The 12,169-nt window shown below is 37.5% G+C and overlaps 1 protein-coding gene across 4 annotated transcripts in view; it reads right to left on the reverse strand.

Moving 5' to 3' along the window:
* CEP76 (centrosomal protein 76) overlaps positions 1 to 12,169 on the reverse strand; it is a 45,348-nt gene that overhangs the window by 21,731 nt on the left and 11,448 nt on the right. For 2 of the 4 annotated variants that reach the window (XM_073331648.2, XM_073331649.2), the window contains exons 4-8: positions 11,618 to 11,842; positions 9,905 to 10,090; positions 7,560 to 7,657; positions 4,859 to 4,987; positions 2,052 to 2,243 (exon numbers count right to left, since the gene is read on the reverse strand). In XM_073331648.2, the coding sequence (XP_073187749.2) occupies positions 2,052 to 2,243; positions 4,859 to 4,987; positions 7,560 to 7,657; positions 9,905 to 10,090; positions 11,618 to 11,842 (830 nt within the window). The remainder of the gene's footprint in view (positions 1 to 2,051; positions 2,244 to 4,858; positions 4,988 to 7,559; positions 7,658 to 9,904; positions 10,091 to 11,617; positions 11,843 to 12,169) is intronic. The other 2 variants (XM_073331655.2, XM_073331654.2) reach the window with 2 other exon arrangements.

Consider the following 12,169-nt stretch of genomic DNA (forward strand, 5'->3'; position numbering starts at 1 on the left):
ATATTACTCATAGAAAGTGGCAGGTTTGACAACCATGGAGACTGTACTACCTAGAGGACAGGTACAGCAAAGAAATAGTAAGAAACAAGCCATACATACAATACTCACTCGAGGGCAAGTTCATGCATTAACCTGCCAGTGTGCCTCAGCTGCATCCCAGAAGCAATATTTCTAAGGGGCATGAGATATGTGCCACTTTCCATCCCCGTTACATTTTCATCCTCTCAGAGGAGACTGACAGTTTTATTTGTGGTGGTTTCATCATGTGGACACCTGACCACTAGGAACTTGACTGAGATCTCCAACTCATTTCACAGACAAACTTATTATTCTATTCTGGTGGCCTGTTAAATCTCTCCACCTGACAAGTCTCTTGGTTCTCTGTGAGGTATTGCTTCATTTCCTCTAAGAGAGACTAAAAAACACCCCCAAAAATAAAAACAAAAATTTCATTTTGAACTGAAACAATCAGTGTGATGCAATTTTTAAGAAAACTTTTGTTCTGTCTCTTGAATCACACTCTGGGTATGAGTATTATTCAAGAATATTTCTACTTATTTTATTTTAGAGTGACTTTAAACCAAAACAGGAGCTGGAAGAACATCAACACAGGAAGCAGTCCTGTTAAATAGTAAAGGTACAAAAATCAGGCAAGTATCTGCTGGAAATATAACAAAAGCTCTATTGCATTATCACACACTTAAGGTAATAATTAAGCCAAATTACAAAACAATTTGAAAAAAAAAAAAAGAGAAGTTTTAGATTTTATTTCTCAAGTTTTTTTTAAGATCATTAAGCAATTAAGTTTTTTTTTAAAAATCTCAGTAATGGTTAAAAGAAAATTAATGCAGCTAAATACAACTCTCAACTACAAAAGAACATCTTTCAGAAGTTGTAAAGCAATTATTTGAAATATATACCGAATAATTCCAAGAATGAATTAAATACTGAAAGCGATCTCAGATATCCTAAAGTTAGCTGAGATTTTATAAAACTGTGACTCAAATATTACGTCAGAGTTTTGCATTTCTCCAACAAAAACATATGGTTTCCAAATTTTTACAAAAAAGATCAGAAGTTGTTTTCCTTAAAATACATCTATTCTCACCTCTAAGAAAAAAAGTTTTCCAAAAGTACTGCATGAAGCATAACACTCCAGTACAGACAATGAGTCTTTTCAGAAAAATTGACTACTGCATTCCTCAATTATTCTAATGATGTTGTATGTTTTGCTAAAATTTATTATTTTATACCCCGAAGAGGTTTCAATGCTAATGTAAAACCCCCTAAAAAGCACTTACTGAAAGCAATGTTGGTGAGTCTATAGAGCCCCCACCTGATATTAGGGGTCATTATGATGTTGAAGGATAAGAAATTAAACCAAGATTCTATCCATTTGTGCTCATTAAAGATCCCATGGACCTTTCATAGGAATAGTGTAATATTCTAATTCTAATATTCAAATTTTAAATGTGGGAAACTACATTTGCCTATTTAAATTCTGTCTGCAATTTCAGTTGGCTATGGTATTCTGCACTTCCTATGATAAACATACAGGTGTAATTATTTTTTATGGTTTAACCCTTCAGAGGTGGCAGCACTTTAGTGGTGGTGGGGGGGGTGTACAGAAGATTCTTGCTTCTCTTTGTTGCAGTCTGTGATTATTCGTGATGAAAGAAGATATTTATTCAGATATACAGTAGATGCAATCCATAAACTGTACAGTCCCTACTCATCTAATGTACATTGTGAAAATTGAAAACAAAGATTTGTTTCCAACCTGTTTATAGCATAACCCCCCTCAGAAAGAGAGGCTTGTAAGAGACTTTTCACCTTTCTATGGATCATTCAAAACATTCTTTGCCTATTGTTTAATGTATATGTCATGATATGAAAAATACATGATAGGCACGGGTTATCATTTGTAATTTAGAACATATCCCCTTCGAAATAGAGTTTAATGTGTATATTTTTCAACGTATAAAATATTAGTCACTTTAAATAATTAAAAATATAGCACTGCAGTTACACAAAGGAATATCCCATTATACCTTATTTCTACACAGAAAAGCCAGAAGGGTGCACCACTGTTCTTGTTTACCACCACCTCCTCCAATGACAGGGGCTCTTTCATAACCAAGGACATTAACAAATCTTGCAGCTTGCCTGGGTGTGTCCAGCAACCGGCCTGCTCGAAGTGGTCTGACATATGAACACACTGGACGGTTTATCCCATTTTCATCCTGAACATTAAAAAAAAATTGTGATGAATGGGGATTAACCAAAGTTCCGTGTGAAAACAAAATGCCATCAATCTTTTCTGGGAATGAACAGCTGCACAGCAAGATGAAACCTGTGTGTAGCTAACTCTGATCTTTTGCTTTAAAAGTAGAAGTAATTTAAAAAAAAATTCTTTGATTTGCTTTTCTTTTGTTTTTAATGCCCTTTTAGAAGCAAAGTAAACAGTATTAAAAGGAAAAATTAAAATTAAGTGAATTTAGCCTTGGTTAAAAAGTGCCAGATTGACAACAGATAGTCCTTGAATCCATAGAACAGGCACAACAAGGTAGTAGCAGTACTAGCTTCAACTTCATCCTCCCCTTCTAGGAATGAGAAGTCGCTCAGCCAATCTTTGACAGCTCTGCTGAGATTGGTAACAAGGGTGTTAATTTTATTTATAAAGTGCACCCACTCCAGAGTAACTCAGGGTGCCACACAGGCAACTGCATAAAATTATAAAATCTTTTCATTAAGTATCATATAATGTAAAATGCAAAGACAAAAAATATTAAAACTAAAGAGGGAAGAAGTTCCTGCATAAAAGACAAAAAAGGTCCTGACAGTAAACATTCACCAGCTCATTCTAAAGACCTATTTAACATGGTCACATGGCAATAAACCTTTAGGTTACTGCCAATCAGGGCTGGATTTGAGCTACGGATATACATCCTAATTCCAATGCCTCCCACAATATTTCAAGGTAAAATATATTGTATCATCATTATTTTTATGCATATTGGGGTTATTTTAAGTCATACAAAATCAAGTAGATACTAATAATTCTTAGATATTCCTCAACATCTCCAAGAAATCAGAATGAGAAGAAGATTCTGAAAGATCTCCTATCGGGTTATGAGGAATGCCTGCAGCATCAGCTTCTTCATAATTTTAAGACAGTTTCAAGCAGTATAGAAAGTTCACTTTTACCACTGCAATATCACATGGTCAAGCAAAACTAGTAGTAAGTTATACAGGTCACGCTAATAAAACCTTTTAACATACATATTCTGTATAATGTACACTAACTTCTCACTTAATGTTGTAGTTATGTTCCTGAAAAATGCAACTTTAAGTGAAACGATGTTAAACGAATCCAATTTTCCCATAAGTTTTAATGTAAATGTGGGGGGTTAGGTTCCAAGGAAATTCGGGGGGGGGGGGCAGACAAAAGGCATTATACTGTACTGTGATTGGGAAGTGCCCCTGGTTTACCCCACACAGTCACAGCCCGCTGCAGGCAAGGATGCTAGGAAGCACCTTCACAGCAGCAGTGGCAGCTTACCTGGAGAAGAACAGGAGCCGACTTTGCTGGGGGATGCTCCAGGCCCATGTCTTCCCGTCACCACTCCACTCCAGGCCCACCTCTTCCCACCCCAATACACCTCCTCTCCAGAGCATGCTACATCTCCACTCCTTCCCCGTCCCCAGAAAGTCCTATGTGCTGCCAAACAGCTGTTTGGAAGGCTTAGGACTTGCGGGGGGGAGGGAAGAGCAGAGATGCGTTGCTTCCCCACTCTTCCCCCTCCCTCCCAGCACTTCCCTGCTGCCAAACAGCTGTTTGGCAGCGCGTAGGACTTTCTGGGAGGGAGGAGGAGGAGTGGAGAAGAGGAACTTGTGCAATGCTCCCTTGTAAAGTCACTGCTCTTCCACAAAATCTTACATGCAGTGTACAGAGCAGGCAACCAAACGATGTTATAAGGGAGCACTGCACAACTTTAAACGAGCATGTTCCCTAATTGAGCAGCGACATAACTTTGAAACAACATTAAGCGGGAGGACATTAAGTGAGGAATTACTGTATGCACCACATGGATTACAGAAAGTGTATTCTAGGAATAGAAGTTTTTAGTTTCTTTTATTTAGGCTTGCAGCTTCACGAAATAATGGACTTCAAAGATGTGAGATGTTTGTGTTCAGGCCTTGGTCAGATATAACTTTCGGGAGGGAAATCCATATTTGGGTGGAGGAGAAAATATTTCTCTGGCAGATTGGCTTAAGAGACGTGGCAGCTGTTTGAAGCTCATCACAATTCTGAACAAGATGAAATAGTAGGCAGAGCGCAGGCAGCCATAACTCAGCCATGACTTACATTTATATACTTCCATGTTACATATGTAGAGGTGGTAACCATATGATAAATAAGTTCACCATGCAACTTTGACTCTCTCTCTCTCGTCTTCTCTATCTATCTCTACTGGGATTTATTCTAACATTATTAATCTCTGCGCCGCTTCAATAAAACAGTCCCATGATAATTTTTAAAACTCTAAAATAGTCTTAAAAGTTGTTCCGTAAGGCATCTGGCATATATAGATTACATGATGTTTTAGTGTGGCATAAGAACTTGTTTGGAATGACCTGCATAAATCACTTCAGGTTTTGCCACTTGTAAGTAATGCAGAAATCTCAAATTCATAAGGATGAAATTTTATATCACATTGAAACATGCATTCTGTACCTAGAAATATACACTCTTATGCAAAATAGGTTACTTATACCTGTAGTCTGTACGTACAATTAAAATACCTTAAATTGTGAGTAGAGCAGATATTTCAATCTTTTAGAAGAATTCACAAACCTGTGCAAAAATCTTTACCAGCCTTGTGTTGTGTGAAGGCCTGATCTGCAAGTATTCTCTCCACCACTGCTTAGCATACACAAGAAACAAACGCTCTTTTTCTGCTGTTTTCTGCCGTTCTAAGGCAAGCTACAGTAAAAATAAATATATTTAACTTTAATATTCCTGATATACATTAATGCTATGAGAGAAAATTCTAAACTGTTAACAGTCACCATAGTAAGCAGTGGGAGCATCAAATCTTTTCATTCTTAAAAATAAATTAAAATAAATAAATAAAGCAGCTTAGTATTTAAAATAACACTTATACAAGTGCTGAAAGTAATCTTATTTAGGGTTTGAAATATTTCCTAAAAACTAATGAAAACTTAGTGTTATACTTCTTATTTGGATGCTAACACACCAAAGAGCTAGTAGATTTGTCATCAGTGTCGTGTGTCTTATTAATGAAAATGGAGGACAACCTCTCTGAATCTTCATATTAATATTTACTGGCTTTCATCATGAGGGGAAAGGTAGTAAGAAGACAAACACATATGTCATGTATACAAGGAAAAGAAATGCGCTGAAGCTACCTTATTTTGCTGCTTAAAGGTGATTAAATTAGGTTTAAAGGATAAAATGTACATGGTGATGTAGTTTGAAATAAAATTGTGAATGATCTTTTTTTAAAATTACAAAGAAGAAACAGCTCCTTATAGGGAATATTTAGATGAATATAATTGTTCAACATGAATATTCTTCAAGACAATTTCAAAATCCAATGTCAGAGAAAAATACTTTGTATACGTCTAGTGAAAGACTCAAGGAGCTCAGTTTATTTAGTTTAACAAAAAGAAGGTTAAGGAGTGATTTGATTACAGTCTATAAGTACCTACATAGAGAACAAATATTTGAAAATGGGCTCTTCAATTTAACAGAGGACGACATAACCCAACTCAACAGCTAGAAATGGACGCTAGACAAATTCAGACTGGAAATAAGGGGTAAATTTTTTAACAGCAATGGTAATTAACCATTGCAACAGTTTGCGAAGGGTCACGGTGAATTCTCCATCACTGGAAATTTTTAAATCAAGATTGGATGCTTTTCAAAGAGATATGCTCTAGGCATTCTTTTGGGGAAGCTCTCTAACCAGTGTTACACAGAAAGTCAGATTACATGAATCATAGAATCATAGAATATCAGGGTTGGAAGGGACCCCAGAAGGCCACCTAGTCCAACCCCCTGCTCGAAGCACGACCAATTCCCAGTTAAATCATCCCAGCCAGGGCTTTGTCAAGCCTGACCTTAACAATAACCAAGGAAGGAGATTCCACCACCTTCCTAGGTAACGCATTCCAGTGTTTCACCACCCTCTTAGTGAAAAAGTTTTTCCTAATATCCAATCTAAACCTCTCCCACTGCAACTTGAGACCATTACTCCTCGTTCTGTCATCTGCTACCATTGAGAACAGTCTAGAGCCATCCTCTTTGGAACCCCCTTTCAGGTAGTTGAAAGCAGCTATCAAATCCCCCCTCATTCTTCTCTTCTGCAGGCTAAACAATCCCAGCTCCCTCAGCCTCTCCTCATAACTCATGTGTTCCAGTCCCCTAATCATTTTCGTTGCCCTTCGCTGGACTCTCTCCAATTTATCCACATCCTTCTTGAAGTTTGGGGCCCAAAACTGGACACAGTACTCCAGGTGAGGCCTCACCAATGTCGAATAGAGGGGAACGATCACGTCCCTCGATCTGCTCGCTATGTCCCTACTTATACATCCCAAAATGCCATTGGCCTTCTTGGCAACAAGGGCACACTGCTGACTCATATCCAGCTTCTCGTCCACTGTCACCCCTAGGTCCTTTTCCGCAGAACTGCTGCCTAGCCATTCGGTCCCTAGTCTGTAGCGGTGCATTGGATTCTTCCGTCCGAAGTGCAGGACCCTGCACTTATCCTTATTGAACCTCATCAGATTTCTTTTGGCCCAATCCTCCAATTTGTCTAGGTCCTTCTGTATCCTATCCCTCCCCTCCAGCGTATCTACCACTCCTCCCAGTTTAGTATCATCCGCAAATTTGCTGAGAGTGCAATCCACACCATCCTCCAGATCATTTATGAAGATATTGAACAAAACCGGCCCCAGGACCGACCCTTGGGGCACTCCACTTGATACCGGCTGCCAACTAGACATGGAGCCATTGATCACTACCCGTTGAGCCCGACAATCTAGCCAGCTTTCTACCCACCTTATAGTGCATTCATCCAGCCCATACTTCCTTAACTTGCTGACAAGAATACTGTGGGAGACCGTGTCAAAAGCTTTGCTAAAGTCAAGAAACAATACATCCACTGCTTTCCCTTCATCCACAGAACCAGTAATCTCATCATAAAAGGCGATTAGATTAGTCAGGCATGACCTTCCCTTGGTGAATCCATGCTGGCTGTTCCTGATCACTTTCCTCTCATGCAAGTGCTTCAGGATTGATTCTTTGAGGACCTGCTCCATGATTTTTCCAGGGACTGAGGTGAGGCTGACTGGCCTGTAGTTCCCAGGATCCTCCTTCTTCGTAGATTCCAAGGCCAGGAGGGACATGATGACAATGGTCCCTCCTGGCCTTGGAATCTACGAATCTATGTATCAATACATCTGAAATCTGACAGCTGGGTGAATTTACAAAAACAAAAACACAAACACTCGCCGTACAAATTATGACTTACTTGAGTATTAACTATTTCCTGGGATAGTGTCTTATTTGGCTGTGGGTACATCTCAAGTTTGATATTTAGGACTCCAACAGAAACCTTTGATTCTGTACCTTTGAACAAAAATACTGCTTGATCAATTCACTGAAAATTTCAGAGGCATCTATGACATATAGATCAGTCAACCAAGAATGAACACAAAAAAGTTAAATAATTTAAAAAAAAATTATCTATCCATTTTAATTCTGAAAAGAAAGATGCAAGTTTTTCTTACGATCATATTAGATTGATGCTTAAATATTTGTGTGTGTACTTTATTATATGTAGGACAGCAGCATCTTGAGGCCCCAATCAAGGATAAGGGACCCACTACATTAAGTACTGTACAAAAAGGTTTAAAAAATTCCCCCACAAAAAACTGACAGTCATTGCCCCAGAGATCTCACAATTTAGGATTATGACCTGATGTTAACAGGTGTAAGAAACAAATATTTCGAAGAGGATGAGGCAACAGTGAAATTAGCAACATAAGCAACAGTATCAGCCAGCTATTTGTCTAGCTCAGGGGTTCTCAAACAGGGGGTCACAAGGTTATTACCTGGGGGGGGGGGGAGTTGCAAACCCCACTTCACCTCCAGCATTTATAATAGTGTTAAATATAAAAAAAAAAGTGTTTTTAATTTATAAGCGGGGGGGTTGCACTCAGAGGCTTGCTATGTGAAAGGAGTCATCAGTACAAAAGTTTGAGAACCACTGGTCTAGCTACATCAAATGGCAGCATCTACAAAATACATCACAACACAGGTAAGACTTAAGGGGAGTTTGAAAGAGGACGAGATAGTGGTTCTATAGATTTTAATGCTTTAACTGAACGAACAAGTAGAAAAATCACAGGAGTTTTTCCATTAATAACTAAAAATTATTCAAATCCTTACACTCAAATGGTTTGTGTGTACTTCTCAGACCCTCTTCTACCCAAGTCTGTGGTTGTGTGTTAAACTTCTTGAATAATCTCATTTTGTCAGTGAGCTATTTGGTTCTTTTTATTTAATTTTAAAAAATCCACAAAAGTATTGAAGGTAATATAAACAATGGTATGGTCATAGTAGGGTTGTTTTTCCTTAAACAAGCTTCATGTCAGGGTTTTACTCCTTACATCAACACTGGACTAATCCATCAAAAAAAAAAAAAAAAGATTTTTTTAAATTAGCACTTCTGTAATACCAAAAATGTTCAAAATACTTCAAAAACAGTAATTATTTAATCCTCACAACAGAATTCTAAAATATGTAGACAAGTTGTTCCTGTTTTACAGATGTAGCAATTGTGACAGAAAATACTCAAGTGACCTACCCAAGAGTAAAAAGTGAGTCTATTGCAGAGCTAGGATTAGAAGTCAAAGATCTTAGGGTGATCTTCTTCCACCTACCCATGTCTGGTCCATTAAACTATAGTGCCTCAAGAATTAAAAGTTCCATCCCAATTTGGAAAAAAATCATGTATTAAAACTACGCTTAATGATAAACCTATACATTTAAAACTGAACTATTATCTTAGCAGCAACATGCTTTATTCAATCATGGTAACATGTAGAACTGAGAGCCTAACACTGTGCTCTCTGTGGCTAGTTTTAAAACTGCTATTCAGAACTCCGTGAACACCAATGAAATTGTGAAGAATGTCAGTTTCACACCAGTGATGCTCTGCAGGGCTATGAGCAGAAGAGGCAGACAGGGAAATATTCACCCGTAAAAAGGGAGCAAACACAAAGGCTGACAGGTGGAGTCCAGAGACTTCTTTCCTCCTCACCCCTTGCAGCAGTCAGGAAGCTCTAGAGAAGGTAAATAGAAAGAGCCTTCTCCCTTCCATTTGCTGCGGAAGTTGGAATTTCCGATTTGACATAGCTACTAGCTAGAGGCTGACAAAATATGAAGCTCCTATCCAGGGTTCAAGGACAGCACCTTGGTGAAAATCCAGCATCCTCCCTTTTCACAATAAGTGGAAATGTGCTTCTCAGCAGGCTAACCCTAGAACTTCCTGGTGGTGGATCAGCCTCATCTTTTGGATCTGTCTGGCTAGGTGGTCTTGCCTGGTTATTTATTTAAGCTCTTTAGAATACAAACAGAGGGGAGGTCCCACCTCATAATTTCTCCAATCATAGAAGCGAATTTGGAATATTTTGTATATTAGATAACTGTAAAGAAGAATCTGATTACAGGTATCCCATGTAATTTATTAGGAGATATTATTCTATGTTAGTTAGCCAAACGACAAAGCCATATTGTAAGTACTGGTTTCAGCCACAAGCAATTTTTATACAATATTTAGTTTGCCATTATAGCTGAAGCTTTTAATCTTACCTACACCCAGAAGTTCTACAGCAACATTTGTTACTCTGTTCTCTGCACCAAGGACTGATCGCCATTCCAAAAAATAGGATGCCACTAATGTGGTCTCACCAAATGTGTCAGTTTTGATCAGAACCATATGCACTGGATCACATATTGATAACATAGTGGTTGAATCCACCATCTTACTTCCGTCACCTGCCATTATTAGACCAATACAAAATAACAAGGACATTAATCACAATATCGTCATTACAAATGCTCCCCACTAGAATTGCTTTAAGAGAACACACAGTTACGTCCTCTAAAACTTTGTTTTAAATTGGTTTAAATTAGAAAGCAATCAGTTCTGGCCACTCATCTCCCCCAATCTCAAAAGAAGATATAGGAGAAATAGAAGGGGTTCAGAGATAAATTATGATAGAGGCATGGAAAGACTTCCATATGAGGAAAGACTGAAAATATTAGGGTTGTTTAGTTTACAGAGGTGACAAATGGAAGGGGCAAAGATGCAAGTACAGAGAATAATGACTGTTCGAAGGAAAGTAAACTTTCTGGCACTCTTATTTGGCCCTTCTAATAATACAAGAACAATGAGACATTCAGTTAAATGAGAAGGTAAATTTAAAACTGATAAAAGGAAATACTGAGTTTGTTTTTTTTAAAACCACGATGCATACTTAACCCATGGAACTCATTACCACAAGACACATTTGAGGAAAGCACTTAATAAATTTTTTTTAAAAAGATAGGCATTTAATGAGAATATCCTCAATTACATTAGCTGGGATACTTTAAAAAATAAATAATATAACCATCACGCTTCAGGGCACAAGCCAACTACTAACTGACAGCAGTTAGAAAGAAACTTCCCCTATAGTCAGGTTATTCCATAATAATCTTGTGTGGGCTTTCTAATACCAGATGCTTCAAAAGAAGGTAACGTCGGTGAGCCATTGATCTGATGTGGTACAACAACTCTTACATTCCTAGGTTTTCATTTGTACCACTTTATGCATGAATGTGGAATCTTCATCTGCTGTTTTACTATCTGACTAATTTAACAAAAGAACTATACATTATTTTGGTACAATATAAAAATCACTGATAGGGCCTTCTAATATTTTCAATAGGACAATGGAATATATGTCTAGTCTGAGTGGCTACAAGACTTCTAGCCTTGAACTATGCAGCCAAGGCACAGCTATATTCCAGCATGACATACATCCTGTTTCATCTTGTTAATTCAATTAAAATATTTTGGAGGTTTACAACATGGTAATAATCTTGCCCATTAAACTCCTTTTTCAAACATATTTTGACTGTTTTTTCTAAGTTAATATATTCTCTCTCTATCCCTTTAGGAAAGGAATTGGCATTATTGTACCAAAGCCTACAGCCAACAATAGATGTGGCAGTGGCCACCATCTATATTGACGAGCTAATATTATTAACAACCCCTAATGTAATCTAATCCATCTACATGTTTTAATTCTGATATGATAAATACTCAAAAATTATCTCAACGGTCACAAACATTCCCTATATTTCCAACTAAATCATGATTAGAAAAACGTAGTTTTGAAGAAATAAAGTATCAGACAATGAACACTTTCACCTGCATTTGGTATATTATTGATCAAAATAGTATCAAATAATTTTAAACAACTCCATAAGGTTAGCACAATACATGACATCTATTTTCAGATTTACAGTGTTCCTTACCTAGGCTATCCTTGTGTATTTCAAGTAAAAAACCATCATGAAAATCTGGTTCACAGGCACATGGGACGGGCTTAGAGCGGAAACGTTGGTTTCGAAAGTGCAAACACAGAGTGAAGGTAGAACAAATTTGACCAGGGAAAGGTTCAGGTTCTTGCAGATGTTCCAGAAAAGCTTTTCCACCCAAAACCTGAAGGTAAAGATACCTCCGTGTTGGGTCAATGTTAGCTGCAAAGTGTAGCAATAAATGTGAAGAAACTGCCAACACATCTTAAGAAATGTATTTAAAACATCAGCAAAGAAATACAAAAAGATCATCACAAGACACACTTCCAAAGAAAATGTTTGAAAGAATGGATAAAACTGGTTCTTAAAATATTTGGCAAACATTTCAATTTATGCTAAAATGTGTGATTTGTTGTTATTGTTCCTGCTGCTGCTTACATGGCATGTCTTTCTGCTATATACACTGTTTTATTTCCTTTTGATAAACAGGAAAACCGCTTGCTTTCTGTACAATATGGAAATTATTTTAACTGAATTACTAAAACAATC

Source organism: Lepidochelys kempii, chromosome 2 (assembly GCF_965140285.1).
Source record: "Lepidochelys kempii isolate rLepKem1 chromosome 2, rLepKem1.hap1, whole genome shotgun sequence".
NCBI classification, from domain to species: domain Eukaryota; kingdom Metazoa; phylum Chordata; order Testudines; family Cheloniidae; genus Lepidochelys; species Lepidochelys kempii.